This window comes from Malurus melanocephalus, unplaced genomic scaffold, assembly GCF_030028575.1.
Source record: "Malurus melanocephalus ecotype Western Australia unplaced genomic scaffold, MMel_1.1 scaffold_10, whole genome shotgun sequence".
In the NCBI taxonomy this organism is placed as follows: domain Eukaryota; kingdom Metazoa; phylum Chordata; class Aves; order Passeriformes; family Maluridae; genus Malurus; species Malurus melanocephalus.
In genome coordinates this window covers 2,988,868-3,013,202 of record NW_026623242.1, presented here as the reverse complement: position 1 = coordinate 3,013,202, position 24,335 = coordinate 2,988,868, and the positions used below count along the sequence as shown (strand labels likewise).

General features: G+C 37.0%; 1 protein-coding gene across 1 annotated transcript in view; it reads right to left on the bottom strand.

Moving 5' to 3' along the window:
* Positions 1-290: 290 nt before the first annotated feature.
* The window catches only part of FRS2 (fibroblast growth factor receptor substrate 2), a 48,437-nt gene continuing 24,392 nt past the window's right edge, over positions 291-24,335 (bottom strand). The window contains exons 2-7 of the mRNA XM_057377616.1: positions 19,020-19,125; positions 16,523-16,614; positions 14,524-14,710; positions 11,355-11,513; positions 10,371-10,534; positions 291-7,948 (exon numbers count right to left, since the gene is read on the bottom strand). Coding sequence (XP_057233599.1) covers positions 6,998-7,948; positions 10,371-10,534; positions 11,355-11,513; positions 14,524-14,710; positions 16,523-16,588 — 1,527 coding nt within the window. The 5' untranslated portion in view covers positions 16,589-16,614; positions 19,020-19,125 and the 3' untranslated portion in view covers positions 291-6,997. The remainder of the gene's footprint in view (positions 7,949-10,370; positions 10,535-11,354; positions 11,514-14,523; positions 14,711-16,522; positions 16,615-19,019; positions 19,126-24,335) is intronic.

The following is a 24,335-nucleotide window of genomic DNA, read 5'->3' as shown; positions in this document are numbered from 1 at the left end:
GACAGAAAACCAGCAGAAATTAAACAAAAGCTTAACAAGAGACAAACTTACAGACTTCAGTAGACCATGATTAGTTTTGGGGTTTTTTTTACTAGTGAGTAATGAGTGGAATATGGAGGCAGAGAAGCGAGCAGAGATAGGTACTTCTAGCAATGATTTAGAGAAAAGCAAAAAAGGTTATACAAGCAAAACACAATACAGTGACTAACATGCAAACTACTGAAGTAACCCACAGAGAATTTTTAATGTAAAATCAATAGTTTATTGCCATGCTACAGTTTTTTTTTGTTTTTTTTTTTTTTCCAAATGAAGTTGGCACTGGTAAGGGGAAAAACGTCATAATACATAACACATTTTTTTGAAATGCACATTTGGTAAGCTTTCTCAATAATGACAGCTTAAAATAAGTGAAATTATTTTTTTAGGATTGATGTGGAATGGCATAAAAATACACTCTTTCTGCATAGTATAAGAAATACGGAATGTTTGTAAAAACAAATTCATTAAACAGGGAAAATTACTTGAAATTTTATAAACAATTTGGCAATGGTACTCCCTCTGTTTAGACTTTTTTATATAAAAGAAATAAAAATCTAGAAAGCTACCTTTATACAAAGTTGCTATATTTATGCCTTTAAGTAGGAAAAAACATTTTATAATGCAAATTAGGACATACAATAATCTTACAATATGATACAATGTAATGACAAGAAAGGAACATACAACATAAGATTTTGGCCTTTGTAGAAATGTCTATTTCTGCATTTAATAAATGCATTTGTGGCACACTGGTGACTATTGTATCACTACTACCAGTCAGCTTTGATGCTAGCGCGGTGTGCAGCTGGCCTGCAGTTGGGCTGGGACACAGACTGCTTTCCAGGAGACCAAAGGTGATGCTGCAATGAAGCCAGATGTGAAAAAGGCAACGTGCCTGCTGGTCGAGCCATCTGGACTGTGGGACACCATACAACACTCTTTCCTCTCATACCAGAACATTTCTTATACATTCAATTATTAAGTACCAAAGTCTTACAAGTGAGAACATCTGTGTTCACCATTTGGCAAAATTTCAAAATACAAAGTTAGTACCAAATATATAATATATTATATATAAAATGTGGGTGTATGATATACACATATTCCAATGCAAAAAAACTGCATTAAYATGGAGTTAAATTCGCTGACATCCATTCCTAAATAACATGACCATTAAAAAACAGGTGTAATCCTGATCTTTCACACATTTTAGAATCACTTCCTCTTTCATACATAATAGTTAAACCAAGATATATGCAAGTATGACTAGGAAACCAAAATTCCCATAATTATCTGAACTCTGACCACAACAAATAGGATTTTTCAGTACATGTCATTAAATATATTTATATTTTTACATCTTTTTAGACAATTCCKGAAGAACCTGACCAACCAGGTCCTCAGGTGTAACAGAGCTGTTATGTCAGCAGAACTTGATCTTGCAGAAGCACATCCAGTGGCTCTTGAAGTCAACACAAATAATTTGTTCAACTTCAAATGACACTGCATGTGGGCCAAACAAGCTCTGAAAAAGTCACCCTGCCAACAAGGAAGATTTCTTCAAGACATCAAAGCTCCTTGTCAGGTTTCCTTTCCTACGGAGCAAAGGACAGATGGATTTTGCACTCTCAGGTCATTTGGCAGGTGTTTTTGGGAACAGCTGTACACAGCACAGTGCCAGCACTGGGGATTGGCAGGGTGAGCTTCATGGCACCTTTTGTACCAAGGCTTCTCATGGAAAGCAGAGGAGCTGCTTCCCCCATGCTCCTCACTTGGCAATTCGGTTACTACAGGTCTCAGATCAGAGCTCTGGTTGGGACCCCAAGGCATTTAGTATTTTGCAGACATGGAGGAAGATGGTCCCTGTTCTGAAGGGCTTGAGCCTATTTTTTCATCATAGTTTTTATGTAATCTCCTTTGTATATACACATATTTTCTACATAAAATAGAATTACACCGAAGTAATGGATATAGCAGAAAACATTGTCACAATATATGTATATTACCACACTAAATAATTACTAAAACTGCAAGAGAAATTTCAAAAATGCCCTTCATAACATAAAAAAATATAGAAATGTCCAACACTTGTTTCATCAACCTTATTTCTCATATTCTATCTGTACACCTACATATTTCCAAACAAAATACTGCGTTAATCTGGAGTAAACACCACGTTAGCAAAATATCCTCATAAGACATCTGACAGACTTAGTCACATACCTTACAGCACAGTACCACAAGAAATAATGTATACATGGTCAGAGTTGCAGATGCTACATAACTTTTTTTTTTCCTTCTGATTCACTTATCTTGTCCAAAAGAGGAAGTAATTCCTAAAGACCATGAAAAAAACCTCATCTCATGACTTCCTTTTTCATATGCTGTGTAAGAAGGACATCAGCAGACCTGACTCCATCTTAACGCAGTTTTTTGTGGTGGAATTTCTTCTGGATTCTTTTTTCTTGGAGTGTATATTAATTAAAAATAAAGATACAATAAATGAACTTAGGTTTATATTAAGTAAATACTGTCAAATATAAATGCCTGAATTGCTACCCCAAGGAAGAGATGGGAAAGACCATATCATTAAATTCCAAAAATACCTAACTCTATGACAATGAAGGACCAAACCCCTTTAGGGGAAACAGGAGAATTTCAGATTTAAGTCCACTACTAGTTCCTATTCCATTAGTTTYGTCTTATTTGCAGCCATTAAATAAATTAGTACAGTGCAGAAATGGAATTTCRCCATTGATCTCACCTTACATGAAGCAAGGAATACTGCTTAGAAATAGGCATCCAAATCAGATACATCATTATATGCTCAAAAGAGTAACTGACATTAATCAGAACTTCCATTTTCACTTCACTGACAATGAAAAAGAACAAYCTGCTCTCTCCTGAATCTCGCTCACTGATAAGTGGTTAAATATAAAACAAAACAAGAACAGCCAGATTGTGAGACAATACAGCATAATCAACTGCTAGTCTGTCACCTACAAAAAGCAGTCCTGTTTTGACTCTGGTTTGGACTTAGTACAGTTTACACATTTTCATGATCCTTTTTACACCCAAGCCCTAGTCCGAGGCGYAAATACACACAAATATCCAAACATTGGGGTGGCAGGGTGGGGGGGATACATTTTATCTATTTATTATACAAAATTCATATTATTTGAAGTGTATTTCAACACTTCTATTTTCTATAAAAGTTTTGCAGACTTTAACAGAAATAGTGCTTCAATGCATACCATCAGATTCAACTCCTGTCAAATGCAAAACATATTGGGGGAAACAAAAGATCTTCTAAYGAGTGTCAAGGTTTTCAGAATGGTCTTTTTCAGTATTGTTTTAGGAAGTCAGCAAAAAACACCACAACAATTAACACAATTGGTCCTCCTTCTGACATGATTTTGAGGAAAAGATTGTTTTCCTGATATAACAATGAATTAAATTCTCACTCCCTGTATTTCTAGCACAATCTTTATTATGTACTTTGGTCACTGTTTCATATTCTTTAACATCTCAGCTTCCTTGTTTAGAAGATACAGTAATGTCTTTCCCAAATCATTGCACTAAAGGAATACCTACAGTTAAAGGCTTTCCCTYGTCAAATGTGCTTGAAGGGCAGCAACCAACTGCACATTATGGATGAAAAGTAGAATGGATGGAGATGCTACCATTTCACAGGACCTAGTTTATGTAAACTTAACATGCCACATTTACTAARGAAAATGGTTACATATTTCTAGTTTCTCAGTCTATACACCTGTGGGCCCAAAATAAATATGAACTAAATACCATGGAGAGATTTCAGCTGAAAACTGAATCCTAGATTACAGACACTAAATCTAACATCACAGCCTTTAAAAGAGACTGAATTGAAAAAATATTTACCAAGTCTCAAAGGGTAAAGTGCATTGCAACTGCATCTACTTCAAGGGGCAGAAAATAAGGAATGCTAAAGATGAATAGTGTGGGTCACAGGGACTACCCAGGATGTTTGCAGCGTACACAAAACAAGAAAGCATTATTCCACCTGTAAAATGTAATGGGTTAAAAATTAGTCCTGGAAAATATGTAATCGGATTTGTTAATATAATTAAGGCTACAGACATTTGAAATTTCAGTATGTTCTTAATTCTGGAGACCAGAGCTAAGAATACATTGTAAAACTTGAAACAACATAAAAAATTGCTTAGACCATTCTTTTTATCTGAGACAATTCAGAATAAATGCATAGGACAGTGTGCTGAAACTAAGGAGGGATATGGCTGCTTGTTGAAATTTCAGCAGGTCACTTATGATCTACCCAAAGCCTCTGTTTCCCTATTTAGCAGTTAAGAATATTATTACCTCCCTGCCTCACAGGTGTGTTTGAAGAGTCCAGTTAATTAGTCCAAACTGTAGAGCTGAGGACCATATATTTTAACCAGCTAGCTAGAACAAACAYGTTTGCTTCAAAACACATACTGAAGCATTAGTTCAGCTCACAAATTTAAGTGAGCTATATGCTAAGAACAAGAATCACAYCAGAATTATTAACCCAGTAAGTATTTTGCAATACATGGTAATTTCTCTTCAGTACAGACCAGGAGGTCCATATCATAAGGTGAGGCAATAGCAAATATGTGAGGGAGCAGTTACAGAATCACAGAATCAGTAGGCTTGGAAAAGATCTCTGAGATCATTGAGTCCAACCTATGACCGAACACCACCTTGTCAATGAGACCATGGCACCAGCTGCCACATCCAGCCTTTCCTTAAACACCTCCAGGACAGGTGACTCCAGCACCTCCCTGGGCAGCACACTTCAATGCCTCGTCAGCCTTTCTGTGAAGAATTTCTTGCTAACATCTACCTGGCACAGCTTCAGACTATGTCCTYTTGTCCTGTCAYTGGTTGACTGGGAAAAGAGACCAATGCCCACCTGGCTACAACCTCCTGTCAGGTAGAGAATGCAGACCATTAAAATGCCTAGCTCCAGGTAGTCTTTAGCTTCTTGARTACCAAGGTCTTCCCACAAGTCAGTGAGTCCATCACAAGAGTATGAAGAGACTGACCATGAAAATCATTATTTAGGGTTTAAAAAAAAAATCTCTTTTAAGTTCCTCACAGTGGTCTCAAAGACTCCCAACTTTTACTTCAGCAAATTATGTTCTCTGTCCATCTGGTATTTCAGTACCATAGTGTGTAAAGAATAATAAAAGTCGGAGTGAAAAGGTTGCCTGATACCATCTAATGGTGTGGCAAGAGACATGTATTTCAGGTGCTACTACTGCTGCCACTACTAAATGAGAGAAGACCAAAGATAAAAAATTGGAGGAACAGAAACACACACCAATTTAAAAGATGGAAAACAACTGTAGTTTGGTTTTTATAAAACATTGATTCAATTATTGCATGGAGACCCTTAATGCTTTTTCAGATCTCCAAATGGCTTTTYTTGCATGTTTTTCCTCACAGTTCAAGGGTTATTTTACATCATACCAGTTCACACCAGTGTCAGTTCCTTTGCAATCACAGGATCAAGAGCAATCTCTTCTGCTGCTAGTACCAAGGTGCACTTGCAATACTGCCAGAATTCTAAGATTAATCAGAGTATTAATTAAAAAAACAACACTTCTAAGAGTGCATCTGGCATATTCAAAAAACAACATTCTACCTGGATGTACCTGTAACACTGAGCAGCCATCATTGTAACCGAATTCATCAACTGCAAAAGGAAAAAAGTATGCTCATAGATAATACTACCTTCAGATAATTTACTACATATCTTTCTAAATTATACTATCACCTATGAATGCACATTGCTAGAACGTACAACTTTCTATAAAAAACTATCGAGTCCAGTACCCTGCCTCCCGTGTAATCTGTGTTTGATATTTAGAGGAAGACAATAACTGCATAATAAACCTTTCCAGTTGTGCAATAATGCATGCTGCTGGAGAGCTGGGATATTTCTGTCAGGCATAAAAAAGTAGAACACTGGACGAAGACAACCATTTGACCTTCAAGAGTCTTTCTTTGTCAAATGCCAAGAGTAAGACAAATACATAGATGATCCTGAACAATTAAAGCTATGTACAAAATTCTGACTTTTAAAACAAGACATTATGGAACAAATAAAAAGGAAACACAAAAATGCAAAGAAGGGAAGGCACACTGAACTAAGAAATGACAAAAGAGTCCTAATTCATACAGCCCACCTGTGAATTCCTTCACAAAAACCCCAAAACTCTGATAAATTAAAATTTTGTCAGATTTCACAGGGAACTTGATATGTCACTTGGAATTCTATTCCAGTGGAAGGAGCTTAAGGATGGTTTTTTATGTGTTTATAGCTCTGATCAACAACCGTCAATGTGACCTCTCAAATATCACACAAGTTAAGAAAACTGCCAGGMATTAGAGGCCTTCTTGCCCACAGACAAAAAAGGTGTGGTGTTTATATTCCTTGAGATGAACCAATATATCTTGTGTATATCAAACTGAGTGAATTAACGCATTACATTACATTTCATTCTGGAGGAACCACTTCAATGAGGAACGAATGTAAGATACATGTAATGAAAGATGAGGTTTACCTGCTAATAATGCACATATCAAGAGGCTTTTAAAAGTGTTATAAATGCCATTAATGAGTATAGGCACCAGACCAGAATATTTATAAATTCAAAACTGGCATGTCACTCAGATTCTAATCAATTAAAGAGGCACTGTGAAAGGTGGTGATGCTGCTATGCAGTAATTACTTCTACTGTAGAATGAAATAGTGTTACCTAAAATGAATACTTGCTCTACATTAATTCCCTTTAGTTAGACAAGTACATGAAGTATGCAGACAAAGTTCTATTAGTCTATAAAAGGCGTTAGTGTTAAGAAATGCAAAGTACTCGCATCTTCAATTTTATAAACTTCACAAAAGGTGCAAATGATTCAATGCTCCCCAGGCTCACATAGGCAGGTCAGTACTGTTATGTCTAGTTTTCCTAGAAGTACCATCATCTCGGGGCAGTGCTTTTTGCAAGCTTGACATAGCAGCAGTTCTTTCAATGTCTATCACAGCATACAGCTCTGTGCGCCTGGTTGGAGTTTGCGGAAGTGGAGTGGTGGGGGTTTTTGGAGTCTGAGGGTTGTCAGAGTCACTGCCACCTTCCAAGTCAACCTGTATATAGTTGAGCTGCCTGTGTTCTAAACTTGGACGCCTAATGTCAAAGTTAAAGACTGTTGGGGTACAGTCCCGACGTCGTGTAAATTCTACTTTATGAGCACTTGCTGGTACTGTTACATTCTCTGTATTGACGTAGTTATGCATTAGATCTAGGTTATTGTGGTAGCCATTCAGAGACGGGGTCTTTGGTCCTAAACTGTCATCTTCATCTCTGCTTAGCTTGCGGGCTTCCCAAACAGGAGGCAATGATGGCAAGTTCTCGTAGTTCAGCAGCGCGGTTCTCCTCTGAGCAGAGTTGTTAATGTTCTGGGTATCTGAGGTACTGGTTGATGTCAAGCGACCTCTCCTGACCCCTGAGGCACTAGGGATTGATAACCTATTTATATTTTCATACACCAATTTATTACCAGATGGTGTCTCTCTACGTTCATCACTGTCATACCCAGTGTCCCATTCAGTGTTGTTTGTGTTGCTRCCACTAACTTGATCTCTTCCAAGTTGTTCCAGTTTCTCTCTTTCCATTAACTGCCTTTGAACAGGTGTTGGTCCTAAAACAAACTTCACTCCTTCAGGCTCCAAGAGAACCTGAGCATCTCTATCATCAGTACACATCTGATCTTCTTTCACTTTAGTTGTTTCAGTGTTTGAAAACTTTGATTCCAGTGGCACATGCACACTTGATCGATTTTTTCTTTCCTCTTGTACTCCAGTAGTGTTTACGTAAGTGTGCACCTAAAAGGGGAAGAAAAAAAGAAATTCAAATGTTATTGTGCCTTTCCCCCCCACTTCTAAATTTATTAGCTTTTTAACTCCCCACTTTTCTAAACAAAATACCTGAAGAGAAAAACTTGGGATGGCAGGTGTTTAAAAGCAAAAGTCACCTCTCTCGCATTTTGCTGAACTGTAATAAATTTTAGTTTTTTTTCCCTGAAATTTTGTTATTAGTTATGTTAGTGTTCTTTAAAAAAAATAATAGAATTTATATATTATTATTTTTATTTWATGTTTTATCTCATTTGTGCTCTAGTTCTAGCTTTTCAGGGTCTTGGCACTGATCGAGGCAGCCTTGGGCTGCTCCAGCTTCACCTGGGCAGATCAGTGAGAGCTCTACTTTGTTGTCCCTTACCAGCGACAATTACTTTGGCTAAGTTTATGTTCATACCTTCCACACCGCAAAGAAAATTTACTGTCCACAAAACAAAACCCAACAAAACCTAACAAAACCCAACAAAACCCAACAAGACCCAACAAGACAAGACCCAACAATCAAAACACAAAAAACCCGAACAAAAACCCACAAAAAACCCCATCCAAACAAACAATAAAATCCTCACCTAAAAAAAAACCCCCAACAAAACAAAACAAAAAAACCATAGCATAGAAAACCCTCAGGCTCTTGACTTGTGTACTATTCCACCAATAAACAGAGAGGTTGGATCTATGGGAAGTACAGTCCATTCTTCCCTCAAGAGCCAATAGCCTCCTAATAACAGGAGCTCAAAAAGAAAATAGAAAATCCTGTATGAAGTGTAGCACCCAGAATTAAAAAGAAGCAGGAGTTGGCACCCTGCATCACTAAGAAGGGGAGAAATACACTCCTAAATTATCCCTCCAATTTCGCACAGAGGATCAATACAAGGCTAACTGGGAAAGAMTGGATTCCTTCTCCTAATTTTAATTCTATGTCTGGATACCCAAACAGCAAAAGCAGTATTTTACAGCAGAGTCATACCAACCTCTCTGTCAAGGTCTACAAGGTAAGTGTTATTCACCAGCTCACTTGACTCCTACACTGATTTTTTTTAACTCATTTACTATTCAATAACTGCAACAATAACACCTGAGCTCTTCTGTGGCAGCTCCTAACAAATCCTTTCCCACAAGATAGTTCACTGGACTCTGCTCTGGTTGGTTACCTTCCCTGGTTTCCAACACTTTTTTTGTCACACATGAAAGTCCTCCTAAACCACATGACATTATCATTTTCATCAGCAACCTGAATGATGAGAGAAAGTTTTCAGCCTATCCAGACTGGTAGAGCTTCCACCGACAGGGTCTCAAGAGCCTGGGGATTCAACCTCATAGAAACCTTATGAAGTTCAGAAACAGCAAATACAAAGTCCAGTGCTTGGTAKGAAACACCAGCAGTACAGACTAGATACCAATTGATTGAAAACAGCCTTACAGTAAAACATCAGGGGTCCAGGTGGATGGAAAATCAAATGTGAGTCAGCAGTGTGATCTTGCAGTGATGAAAACTAAACATGCACTGGTTTGTGTTAACAATAGCACAGCTGTAAGTTAAGGCAAGTGATGATTACCATCAATTCAGCCCTTGTGATACTCGATCTGAGCTCCCAGTACAAGACAGATATCACCATACTGGAGCAAGTCCAGTGGAGGGCCATGACTAGAGGAGCTGGAGCATGTGACATACAAGGAGAAGCTGAGGACACCATCCTTGTTCTATTTGAAGGGAAGGCCAGGGAACCACCTAAGAGCTGTTTTCAACTACCTAACAGATTGATCAAAGACAGAACKTTTTGGCAAAGTTCAGCAAAAGGCTAAGGGGCAGCGGACACCAGTAACAGGAAAAAATCTGATTACATATTAGGGAGAAATTATTTCACAACAAAGGTGGTGACACACAGGAACACATGGCTCAGATTCTGTGGAATCCCCTCGCCTGTAGTATTCAAAACACAACCAGGACAAGGCTCTGTGCAGCTGTATCTAATTTAAAACTTTGATCTAGAGGACCAGAGGTCCCTTCTAATTTAAATTATTCTGTGATTTCTACTTGGCAAATAGAAGACTTACATATAAAGGAGCTTTTTGACCAGGATCTCTCATTAGGATGTACAATTACTCATGTTTTTAAATAATTAATAAAATTTTTGMAAATAGCATAATGCAAATATATATTTTCTACAACTTATTAATATTAATATAAATATTAATTCCTCTGCAAGCTCTTCTACAAAGTATCATTTTAAAGAGGCAATGTAATCACTTTTCTGAGGCAGCTAAAATACTGTAGAAACACATTACACCTGATACTGAAAATCATATACACAAAAGCCTATAGAACAATCATTAGAAAAATCTGAGGTAATGTAGAACCGAAATTGTATGAGGGGAAAAAAGCACCCACTTGTTCCTCCGCTACAAGTAAAGGATGTGTTGATTCTTCACCGACAGAGGGGAGGCGTGCGCTGCCAACAGAAGGATGTCTGCTGGAAGGATGTGATGAAGCATCTCCAAAAGATGGGTATCTGGGATAGCCATTAGGTAAACTTTGTGCATTGAACCCAGGAGCTGATTCAATTAGAAAACAGGCAAAACCATATTAAAATAGAACATTTTACTGTATATGAGTAAGATACTTTATATATTAAGTGTAAGTCTCAAAAGAKAAATTAAAATATGTAAATCAGAATTAAATATTCACAAAGCTCAATTTTGTTTGGAGGAAGGAAATGCAAAGGAACAGCATTCCAGTATTTACTGGAACACATTTCTGAAGCAACCACTGAAACCCAGGTGTATTACACACCACAGTCCTCCCAGTAAAATCCCTATCCAACTTCTCTTTCTACCATTAACATCTCCCCCTGACAGAGACTCATTTACCTAAGCTTCCGTCTCTCCAACCTTATCAATAAACTGGAATTCTTTGTTTCAGATATCAGACCCTCTGCCTAGGATTTCAAAAATACCAGGAGATTTTAAGTAAATACTTCACTCACCCATCCATCTACTCAAAGCAAAAGAAAGATTCCAAAGCCACTGCACATGTGATTTTAACAGTATTTTTTTCCCTAATAAAAAGTTTGGAACATTGCCCAACATTAACATTTCTCAGAAATGCTACAGGTAAAGCATGTTTATATATAATAAAGTAATTCAATAGGTGTATTTTTAAGTGTTCCTATGCAACAACAAAGTTCCCAAAACTTATTTTTGAAGATAATTCTCAGCAAGTACCTCAAGAGAATGCATTACTGATAATTATCCTCTTAACTTTAAATTGGATTTCTTTTTAATTAYCTAAAGATTAAATGCAAACCAAATGCTATTTTCAGCTAAATACCACATTATGTTCAGGTATGTCACCTGACAGTAGAACCATACTTACTGGTAGGTGTTCGAGGGGTTCTTGGTACTTCTAACTCAGTTTGGTGATTATTCCTTTCTACTACTGGTTCTTCTACCACATTTATGCTATTATTCTGCATTATCTCTTGTAACATGTTAAATAGCTCTTCTGCCCGGGCRCACTTAAAGGCAAAAATTCCTACAAATACACCAAAACAAAAATCAAAATCCTGTAAATAAGAAACATGCCTTACAAGATATATAACTTTCAACAAATAGAACTGGAATCCACAATGAATACCTGTTAAAGAAGAAAAGGGGTTACGAAACTTTTATTGCCCTGAAATACACAAAATTACCCTGAAAACCTTTTAAATGGTTATCTAACARAGGAATAAGGTTCCCATGCACCAAAAGTTAATTTAGAACAGAAAACTGATTCAGTTAAGAGCAAAACTAAGTTTTGAGTGCTACATGAGGGGGGAAAAAAACAAGACATTTTTTCTTTTTTAAGCTGATAAAAGGGATACCTGCTGTATAAATACATATTTAAAAAAAGATTAAATGAAACTATTGTGTTGCTAGTCATATTTCCTAAATCAGATTTCTATAAACTACCATAAAAATAAGATACCCGCACAACAGAAAAAGATTTAAACACTGGGTAAAGGTTTAGTTTCTTTAAGAAGACTAAAATGGAAAACTAGTAAGACAAACTGTGTGAAACGGACAGTAACAAACTAATTGCTTTAGGCTAAAGGATAGACACAAAACACAAAGTTAGCAGCAATACCATGTATTTTGCGTGTGTATTGTGCCACTTTGCCTTTGAACAGCAGGGAGTGTCCCAACTTACCCTCACCAGCAAAGTYGCAGCTTTGGATTATTCTTCCATTGAAAGCATGAAGTTAAAGTTGACATGCTTGTTAAACGTGGGTGCAGGTGCTCATTTTTTTGAGTATTACAACCTTAAAACACTCTTTACTGAAAACTACCTACCTATGTAGCTACCTCTGCACTGTACGTGCAGTTATGTGAATATGCTGGCAATTACTATCATCATGTATTTACTTAGGGACGCAGAACCATGACAGATCAGAACCACCAGAAATGCTTCACATGGCAGAWGTTCACACAACTCTGCTGGGAATACACCAAATGGGGTATGAGGAATGATGTTCAACTATTAACATGCAGCTGCTGCACTGAATAAACTCCATGTTGGCAACACTGCAGCTCTAGAGCTTCTACTATTCTGTCCCTGACCTGTAATCCAGCCAAGTACAATAGTCCATGTTTAATATTTTAAGTATTTCTGAAAATTCACACAGGATATTTAAATCTTAATGGACAAAAACCAGAATTTAAAAACCAAATCTAAGTTCACAACTTTTAAAAGTTCCCAGTATGCTTCTTAGAAATTCAGCTGCCTTTAAATACATGCACATTAAATACAGTGTGATCTGTCACACAACATGGTGACATATCGATTTATCCAGGTTTTATATCCTGAATTATCTGTTAGATGTGCTCCCAAAACATGTCTTCAATGTTTTTAATACCTAGCAAATTCAATGTTTCACCATCATTGTTTCTCACAACTTATCAATAGAAGTAACTTAATATTAAAGGGAAAACAAAAACAAGAATCCTGACAAATGTAAGAAGTTGCTGGGCAGTATTCAGGGAATTCTCCAATGAAAAACTTCTTGGTCATCCCATGAAGTGAAGATGAAGTTTTGCAACTGTGCCCACAAAACCCACTGTAAGTCTCAGGAACAATGTTCCATTGCAAAAGAGCAGCAKAGAACATTTTCTGCCAGATTCCCTTTTTCTCAATATTCACAGTATTTTAGTATTACATAAGGAAGGCAAGAAACAAAAGAGGGAGGAAAGGGTTGCTGCTTACACAGCCTGCTTAATCTTGTTTATTGAAATAAAGAAATTACAAGGAAAGCAGAGAAGTCAATTAGATTTGGTGGAAGATTTTGCAGACTTGCTAACAGACTATAGAGAAGAACCTTCAAATTAGTATTTCCAATTAAATATTTTTAGTTTTTAATTTCAATCTTTAGAAGAAGCAGTAAATTAAACCTGCAAAACCTGTTAAAGTTGTATACTTTCTTAAACCAAGTTTATACTTTCTTTGAAGAACTCTGAAAATTTAGTTTAGTAGGGAGTATAGTTTGATGCTTGAAAATATCTCAGTTTCTTATTCGGAGATGATCTGAGAGTGCCTTCTAAACTGTCATTAAAAAAAAAACCTCCTCTTGGAAAATGAAGACTGACTAGCTTTACTTACGATCAAGTTCTTCTACTTTCCTTATTTTTTTACAGTGAAATTATAAAACAAAACCACAATGTCTAAATTTCTCAATGGTTAAAATTATTCATAAGAACACTGATAAATGCTACAAATCTGGTAAAACATTGGAACTTAATTTCACAGCATAAGAATGCATAAGAATTCCAACTACACACAGCTATCTCACAGTAGGAAGATGCAAAACGAGGCTGACARCTCAACTGAAATAGCTGCTCCCTTGGTGACTGCTGCAGGGAAGAGAGAAACACCTGAATCTTCTCAGAGGGAGCCAACCTTGGCCAAGGCAGGCATGGTCTGGATATTGGAAAGGTAACCATCTTTTTCCACTGAAATCCACACAAAAAATAACTGAGCATAGCTGAAGTATACACACTTGATCCAAAGAAATGTCAAAACTTGAGACTGATGTCATTGATATTAATGAAAGTGGTATTTACTTTAGGAAGGGGATGAAACACAAGTGTGTTACTGAAGACAATAATAAGGTGGGGACATCAGTTCATATCAGTGCTCCAGTCTTTTAAAATCTTAAGAGTTCTTTGAATTCTGAGGAGATTCTGCCACAGTTTCAAATTCTACTGCCTCTCCCTGAAAGTAWGTCAACCTCTGAGGCAGGAGAATTTCTCTGTCAAAACAACCTCCTAAGTTGACCAAAAGAATACAAACACAACACTTGAAGTGCTCCAGACCTACAGTGCCAAAAACTATGTGCAGCTCAAATTCTCACTCTACCAGAAGACCATTCCTTGTAAGGTAATTTTTGTCTAGAAACCACATTCACATATAGAACTACAGCCTTCATAACTCTCGCCAAAGGACTAGCAAATATCCTCCAATATCAAATAAATCTCCACAAAGCTTTATATACAACATTTCCACATACCTTGTCCAGTTTGACACCTTCGACCACTTTCAAACGAGAAAAGATTTGAGTCATAGCCATAGCGACGGAGACAGAGGTAGTGCCATTTTACAGAATCCCTTTTATGGGTGTACAAAATTAGTTCTGTATCTGTAAGTTCCATTATGCCAGAACCCAGTTCATTACCATCATCATCCACATTAATAACCTATAAAAAAGAAATGAAAAAGCATTAGGTAATTACTCTTTTGAGAAACAACACCACTTTTAATAGTCCTAATGCTTGACTGATGCACTCCCTCTGAGCTGTCATATTAGTTACAATCCTTGAAGGGAACATTTAAAAAAAAAGAAAAAAAGAACTCAACAAACTAGTTTCTTGTCTACCCTAACCCAGAATTTAAAAAATTTAAATAATACTTATTTAAAAGCAATACAAATGAYACTGCCTACCATTACTGTAAAATCTTATGAGAAGTTTAAATTAGAAGGGATTTATAAGTTAAATATTTTTTAAAACTGTCTTTATGTGCACGTTCTAGTATTTCCAAATGGATAAGGCGTACCTCAGATAACGCAACCTTTCAGAGCCCCATTTCTAAAAAAAAGTATTTGCTTTGTCATATAAAACCCCACTTACATTTGAGAAAAGAAATGAGAAAGGGTAAATGATTCAAGATAAAGTTTTCTTCACATACCTGCATAGCCTTGCACTGTGCTGAATCACCTTACAGTTTTAGATATTTTGCTGCTTTTTTAAAGTCAACACAAATTCAAACACCTTATAGTTATCTTGTGTGAAAAGTTGTGTAGAAAGCTAACTCTTATTCTTTCTGGTTTTAAGCCAGTTTTTGAGGTCATCTGCATCCTTTATAGAATTTGGACAACATATATTTCCCCCCTGTTTTGCCTMATAATGATGCTTTTAGTGGGATTCTTTCTTAATCAATAAAAACTACCAAAAAATTTTCTCTATAGAATTAATTTCAGTCCTTATAGAAACATTTTCTATAGAAAAGAATTAGGAATAGTTTCATCTGCCTCTGAAGGTTATGCCCATTTTCTTCATTATGCAAATTACATTCTTTCATCTCCACCCCCGCTGCTAAATCAGTGACCCACACAAACAATAAAGAAATTCTACAAAGAGAAAAAAGGGAACTAGTTACACAAAGTGATGTCAAATGCAAGAAGTGCAAGCAAACATAATAATATTTTATCCTYCAGCTTTCTTAACTGATAATATTAAACATTTCCAGAAATTCCCATGGTTTTAAAGCTCATTTTATTGTTGCCCTAAGGCAACACATGAATCATTTTTCACTATGGAAGTATTACATTCCATTGTCAACTCACAGAGACAGTTTGGAGCACAGAAGCAAATCTGACTTGTGTGACTATGCAAAGGTATGTTTATTTAAAGTCACTGACTTCAACAACTTCATGCTTAGCATGTTCAGCACCTGAGCAAGTGTTTACAAGCTTACAAATTCCAGAGATATATGGGACAAAAGGACATTTAGAAATAAAATTTCTTCAAGTAAGGACAAAAGTTCTCAAAATGCTATAATCAGCAGTGACCTTTAAGTAAAATCAGCAGTCCTAAAATTTTCTTTTGCTGACCCCACATTCAGGTTCATAATCATACTTCTCCAAAAGCTATTTATTCTCTTATGCTAGTGACCCCTTCCCTAAATTCTGTAACCTTATTTAYTTAGAAACCAACACTTACTTGGGATCTACCAGCTGAAAAAAAGATGAATCAAAATCACAGGCTTCTCCGTCCTGAAGATCAAAACTGTCCTAAAAAGCCTACCCTATCTACAGAATTTCTGTCACCACTGATAAGAAAGGGTTTCTCAAAGAGGCAAGAAAAACCTGAAGCCACAGGTAGCTGCAACTCTGCAACATTTCAACCGTTCAGAAATTTGCACTCTATTTTCATTAGGTTTTTTTTTTAATCACAGATCTAGTCTGCAARAARCAAAACAATTYRTAGCAAAACACACCACTTGTGTACCTTGAACTTGTTTCGGTGGTTATCTGGGACAGTTTCTTTATCTGGACAGCTACAACAGCTACCCATGACTTCTTTAGAAAACCATCTGATCGCTAAAGGGAAAAAAAAGAACAACCAACAAAAGGATCATTTAGTTGAAGTAAAAATGAAGYAACAACAACAAAACAATCCAGTATAAATTATTCTTTGATATACAATTCTTCATGATGAATTTTGCAGTCATAAATAATATAAAATCAACATAGATACTATAAATATAAGTTAATTTAGATTTGACAGTAAAGAGTGGCAACACTAAGCTGTTAAAAGTCCTACCAGTAATTCAACCCAAGGTTACTACCTAACAGACTCATTTGATTTGTCACCTTAATTCCCATGGTAGCAGATGGGGGAACACAAAACCCAACCACGTAGCGAGTGAGATTTTCATCTCCTAAACCAGGCTTTCATCCAAGGTCACTACCTGGATTTCAGTTCCATCTAAATGAGCACAACCTGGCTCAGCAGCACAGCACTAGTGAAGCCCCTAGAAGCCCTAGGCTGTAGGAATTACCAGACACAGGCAGCACAAAGAGCTCACATGGTAATCCTGAAATGCTGCCCTGGCTTTRGGCAGCTCCAGAGTGGAGGCATTCCAGGCCTGGAGGCAGCCCTGTGCTGGTAGCCACGCAGAAATGCTCTGTGCTTCCAATTTTGAGTATCTGCCATAGAGCAGTGTACATCAAACTATGTAATCTAAGTCAAGGGAAGGAAAAAAAAAACATATTCAACAAGTATTTTAAAATTTGGTGKTTTTTTWTTTCTATTAACTTCCATTTGGATTGTGCTACACATTTGCTATAAAACAGTAAAATACTCAAGTAACACCTAACAGCATGGCTACRGTAATGAAACCAAAAATAAATACTTGATATTTTTTATATTTTCATTCAAGATTTTTGTGTGTATGTTCACAGAATGAAGTCTCACAGCTTGTTGCTTTCACCCTCTACCACCATGCAGAAGGGATTGTCTCACATTTCTTAAATACAAGAAAGTTTGACAAAAGAAAACTTACACAYTTACATCATCTTTACATTGGATAAGAACTAAAACTTCCACTATATGAAGGAAAAATGGGACAACGTCCTGCAAGAAAGCTAYTAATTAATAAGAGGTATGACATTAGAAATCAAGAAGAAAGAAGACAGAATGGGTTGATAAATTCTCCTGACTAGAGAGGAAAAAATCCAATGTCACCTTAAGAAAACCATTACTTGTTTTCTAGACAGGCATTTGTATCAGCATGAAGCAGCAGTATCCATGTAGCATTCTAGTCAGCTAAGRAATAAGGTGCAAGGAATACAATGAAGAGCTACCTCTTCCACTCCTTTTGATCAGAAAAGCCACTCAAAAGAGATACTTCTACACTAGAGACTGTATAAATCTCCACCAAGAATCCCCTGCAGAAGTAACAACACCGCTCCAATTAATCCAGTCATAAAGAGGCAGAATACGAGACATCTAATCAAAATCACGGATTTGATTACATTCTTTAATCTCTGGCTATTACATGAAAATATGCATTATATTCATATTTTTCGCCAACTCAAGAGGAAAAGTGRGGGGACTGCTTGTTTGCTTTTACTGCTGCAGAGAGAAGCTATGCTACATAAAWGTTGTTTTTTTCTTTTGGCATAGTGAAGTTCTGTATTTTATTAATCAGTCCACTCTTACAGATCACTTTTAATAGTCTTCACACATATAACACACTGTTATTTTAATATTGTTGTTTAACAGTGTTTCTTCTTCCTCTTCTATTTARAAAGGAGACAGAGGTAGTAATACTGGTTTCCTGCCCTGGCACCCCACATTGCCTCACTACAGTAATGTTCAGACGTTGCTCTTGTCAGCCTACTGCTGCTGCCCTATTTACTCTGAGAATCCCCTGCCATTAAGAGCAACATGTGACAATAGCCTCAATGTAGGTTAACAGTGAATACTCTGATCCATAAAAYGTAGTTGCATATGCCTCTAGCAGCCTTCAGGAACAAATGCAGGCACTCAAAGCCCAGCCTTAGACCTTCTCAAATGTTTTGACACAATGCAAACAGAACTACATAGCTGCATGCTGTTTCTATGCATTCAGCATGGAATAACTGACCAAGTTTGTCGGATACAGGTGCCTGCAAACTTTTTTRAAAAACCCAGAACTTAAATGCTTAAGCATTAAATTTAAAAACAGTTTGGAGGGAAGAMAATCACTAGAGTTGCAAGAAGAAAGCTGTAGCATGTGAAGATGTTTGAAGCACAGCCTTTATATCTCAGGAATAACAAAGAAATTGTATGTAATCAATAATCACACAATCTTGTGACCTTGTTATTTTGTCTCAAGTATGTTCTAATATTAATATTTCAGAAAACCAAGAACCACAGTGCTGCTTCAAAGGAGAGATGTGAACCAAGGCTATGAGGATGAAATTAAACTAGGGAACTGGAAGCATTAAAAATCACTCACCTAGATTTGGCCATTAATATTCCTAGCCTCTGCTGCAGCATCAGGGCTTCTGTCATACTCAAAGTGTCATGCTGTCTTGTCACAGAATTAATCATTGGACCTAGAACTAGAAAGGTAAATAAAAATGTCAATTTTTCCTTGTTTTTAAGATGCCAGTTAGTAAACTAACAAAAACACATGCTTTTGTTTATAATTATTTTGTGAGTACTATATCAAGCAAGGTCTTCATGATGTTTTAGCTAAGACTGATCTCTGAGTTGCTCGGGCATTTCAGTGCTTTGGAAGACAATAATCTGGCATTCCTTTCTGCAGTGTAGCCTGTCACACTGGGGTCTCCACTCAWCCTCCACTCACTTCATACCCAATTCAGCGTGGAAATGACGCATGTGAAGCTCCTATTATCTCAGTGTACACTGAACCAAACCACAGCAGACAAATAGAAGAACACATACAACTTACTCTGTTTAACTCCCTTATCCTACTGAATATACACAAATGCTGACTTGTATGGCAAACACATCACCCTTTCTCAGCTTCCCTCATGATTCTTGCTCTATGACATGAACCATAAATTGCTTGCTTTTATTTCCCCTCCCCCCAGATTATTCTCACACCAGCTATCCACTCACTGCTGCTTCCATCACGCTAACAGCTGGCAGTCTCTGTTCTCTGTTWGTAAAACTGCCAAACAAGCACTTCATGTTTCCTTTCATGCTGTTTATTAAACTCAATAGAAGGGATAATTTCTCAGAAAAATACTTTATTATTAGTCTTCTTTATCGCTCTTTCAGGATGTCTATGCAAACTTCTTTGAGACCACTGCAGCTTTGCCTACGAATTTTTTGCTGCAATTCTTTGTCTTAATCAGCTGTCCGCTGTCTTGCCCCTGGACTAAAAATCATCTTGGGAAACCTCATTCTACCACTCTGCTTTTTTGCATAGTATCAAGAGTAATGTAGTTCCAATTTCATCCCAGGTTCTAATCATCACTATATCAGTTGCAGAACCCTCTTACTTGTGAAGGTAWTGTGCAAGAGAATTCAAACTGGCAGAAATTCAACAATGGCAAATGCAAAAATAAAACACCTAGCAAAGGAGCTCTATCTGTTAGGAAAGACCAGTCACATAATCATGCAGTCCAATGGAAACACTAGCTGGACAGCTATCACAAAGCAAATGAAACATAACTGTTAAGAAAGAACTAAAAATTCTAAAAAATAACAATTCTATTGTGTGAATCCATAGTGCACCCACAAACACAGCGATGTATGCCATCAGGCCTCCCCAGCCAAAAAAGACACAACAAAAGCAGAAATATACTATTTAGATGGCTCAGTCTGGAAAAAGGGAGCACACAGGGCAGAAAAAATGAGTACCCAATTACAGGTGATGTAGAGAAGATTAMTAAAGCACAACTATTTTCCAAATGCAAGCATTGGGAAACAGCAGTTGACTTTATTAAAAGGGGGAGGGGGGTCAAAGAAATACACAAAAGCTCTTCTTTGCACATGGTATGCAGTTAAACTTTGTCATCTGCAATGTCTTGTGGGAATGAATTCCAAAAATTTAAAGATCCAGAAAGTAATTGGATAAATGTAAGTTCCATGAAGAGCTTTTAAACTCAAAGATGCCACATCTAGCTCAAAAAGTCACTAAGGTGCAGATATTTAGAAGTGATAAAATGTTCCATGATAAAATGTTCCTTCTYACTATTCCCTTACCTACATATTTACTATTGGCTGTCAGAATTTACTATTTATTGTCAGAAACAGGATACTGGACAAACTGATACTTSAAGTGTGACCCAATAAAGCCATTCTAGTGAACATACACAGATGACATAAACTCAGCAGAAATTTGTGAGTGCTCTGCCACAAGACATTAAAGAAAGAAATAATTAACAACTTATACTTAACTTGAAACTAAACACTAGATTACACATAGATACCGAAAGATAAACTTATTGAACTGCTTTATAGATCTGTACTTTTGCATACAGTTGTGTGAAGGACATATCCYTTTGCAACAAGCACAAGCTTTGGCTATGTATGGCCCTACCCAATCTAGCTGGTATTATTAAACTATGATYTTGGTCAGGTTAGATTTTTGCTGGCTTAGTGTACCCAACCAGCTAGCAGAGAGTCTAGCAAATGCCAGAGCCAGCTGGGGACAGAATCACAGGCTTAGTCACCTCTACCCAGTTTTTTTCAAAAAAGTTAGCCACTTCACTAACTACTGGGATTGAAGTTCACCAAATTCCCTGCTAAAATTTTCAGAACAGGAGAATGGAAAGAGGGAGCAGAAAACCTGACTCACCTACTYTGGTGAAATCTTAGGAGGTAGTCATTACAAAAATAATTAAACTAAAAATGTTCACAGGCAAGCTATCTCAATGCAGGTATATTTGCACTGGTCTTTACCTTGATATTTGTCTAGCAAAGCTTTGAAGCTTTCACATGGTTTGGCAACTTAAGTAAGACTAGTTTATTTCAGTTATCAAAGAGTGTTTCTTAAACAATCTAAACAGTTTTATAACAGATTAAAGAAAGCATACGAACTTGCAGCACCTAATTTCTTTTAAACGTGAGCAGTAACAAAATTCTCCAAACAGTTGTTTGCAGTTACAAGTTGTCTATTTACTCAATCTGGGATTTTCTTAAATTTTCCCAGACTGCAAAATATTTACCCAAATTTAAACATACAAGGAGAATGTACAGCCACAACCTCAAGTTACGTCTACAGTGTCAAATTTAGAAGCRTTAATTTCACATTCACAAAGCATCAGTGGTGGTTGGGTGCAGTCATGCAAGGAGAGGGAAGGGGATGGAGAGTATTTTCTGCTTCWCCCTAACACATTTCTTACTGCATTGAAAGGTAAAAATCCCAGGCTAAACAAACCAGGACCAGCACTCATCAAACCTTGTCAATCGGAGTAAAAGATAGGAACTGCCGTAATTTTACCAAGATTTATTATTTGGCTTTGTAAGGTAAAATGTGCCTCATTTCCTCCCAGACTAAGCAGGGCCAACAAGYTATGATAATCTCTCAGAGTCAAGGAAGGCAAGTTATCAGTGTGAACAAGAGTAGATAGTTTAAAAAGAATGACAGCCAACGGCTKGTTGAAATTTTAACATTTGCAATTCTGGATCCTCCTTAGGCTGGGAATGATCCTAATAAGGAGTGCATTCTCTTGTGTAAGAAAGGCCACACGGATACGCTGCTATCGTACTCCTCATTTTGCTTGCAGTTACCCCATTAAAGTCAGCTCATGGCTGCAAAGCTGATCTAAAAACTGGTTTTAACCTAGTTCTGCATGCTCTGGTTGCAGAATCAAACATTAACTTCAGGAGATATTTTCTGTACATGTAAATTAGTCTCACAAACCTCCTAAAATGCAGGGAAGGAAAAAAAACCAAACTATAACACATCTCAGAAGAAGTAGGGAGAAGCAAAGGTGCCTTGTCTGTAAACCCATCTTTTGTATATAGTCTTTGCAAATGAAAAAGTGGCCTTACAAASCACTAGCTGTGGTGTGCTGTGGACAGTGTTAGGTCCTCTGCTATTTCTTTCCATTTAGTGTGTAAGAAACAGACTCCAAATGGTGGCTGTCTAAACTGCATCTAGACACTAGAACTAAGTATCACAAATAATGTGYTAGACAACAACACACTGAAAGAGGTAAAACTAACTTCCTCCCAAAGTTCAAAATTTGTGGCCCTCAAAAGTTTGGAAGTTTGCATTTACACAGGAACTCAGAGAAGGATCCCCAATTTAGTCTTACAATGACCATCAGAGCACCTTTCTAAGTCCATCCTGCAATCTCACACACAAATTGGAAATACTTGAAGAAAACACAGCCAAATCCCTACAGATACATTATAACTAATTCTCTCAGCTCAGGTTTTGAGCACTTGCGGTTCTTCTACAGCAGGGGATAATTTCACCTGGAGACTATTACCTCAGAGATTAAACAGAAACTCAGAGTATCAATCTGAACATTTCAGATTATACATACAAAATTTCTAAGTAACTCATTACACCCTTTGCTCATTAACCAGAGTTGTCACTATAGCAAAGCAGCTTTAATCTTTCCACACAAAACAAACTTTGTATGAAAGTGCAAAACAGCAAACAGACAAATAAGAGAAACCAATTTACCATGTAAGAAAGATGTTACTAAGATAACGATTGTTTTGTTGGCATGTAGTACATTTCTGAATACAAGTGAGGGAGGCTGAAARGTATTGCAGTCAGTCCTTCGAATTTTGCTGGTAGCCACATACTGCCCTTTTCACAATGCGTTAATACAACAGATTAAATGGATAACCTCTGTATTTAATGTAGAATATCCTGGGTCTTGAAAGTCATGATGCAATCCATGCTGGCAAATTCTATRTGACTTAAGAATTCTGGTGTCCTACTTAGGACTTAAAATAACCCATACTTTGACCTTCTATTTATTTTGGCTAGCCTATCTTCACTGCCATGAAGCCAAGTTTTTCAACTGGAAAACAAAGTTTACGTTTCTGGTACATGGGACTCCCAMATACCAGACTTCACATGCACATAAGAAATGAAGCACCAAAATAAAATATTTGCCCTCAACCAGTAAGTATTGAGCGTGGCCTTGAAAATCCAAGACCTTTATTTTCCCAATGGTCACAAAAAAGATTTCTTCACTTTATAATTACCCAAGGAAAAAACAAATCTGTACATCAACAAAACTGACTTCAATGTTTGGAGACAGAACAGAAAAAAGAGGTGGCAAAGCTGGAATGTTCCCCCATTTAAACACAGGGGTTTAATGGGATATGAGTGTTCAGGAGAACAGGAAGAAACCCATGAGAAATACAGCAAAAGCAGCACAAAATGTTGTCCTTGCTTGCCCACGCCTGCCACCATTATTCAAATCTACTCATTTTCTTTCACGTGCCCTGAAAGGCTCTTGCCTTGCTCAGTCYGACAAATAACAACACAACAAGAATTCACACTCAAGAAGCAAATGCATTTTGGGAAGGTGCTTTAATAGTAAAGCAAACTGAACTAAGGTCAGACATAGCCCTTGCCCTTCATCCACTTGGCAACCATTACTAAGAAAATTCATATTGAAGGTGCCGAAGTGCCTTAGAAGGATGAAAAAGCAGTACCAACAAACCATAATAGAGTTAAAAATTACAATGAAGGAGATCCAAGAAGAAACTAAACATGCTGAGAAAGAGTTTGGTGCCGCTCRCTGCAATTACGGAAAACAAACTATGAATGGTTGAGGGGAAGTTGCAGAATCTAGCTTATAACTTTGCTTACGCTAACAGGTGG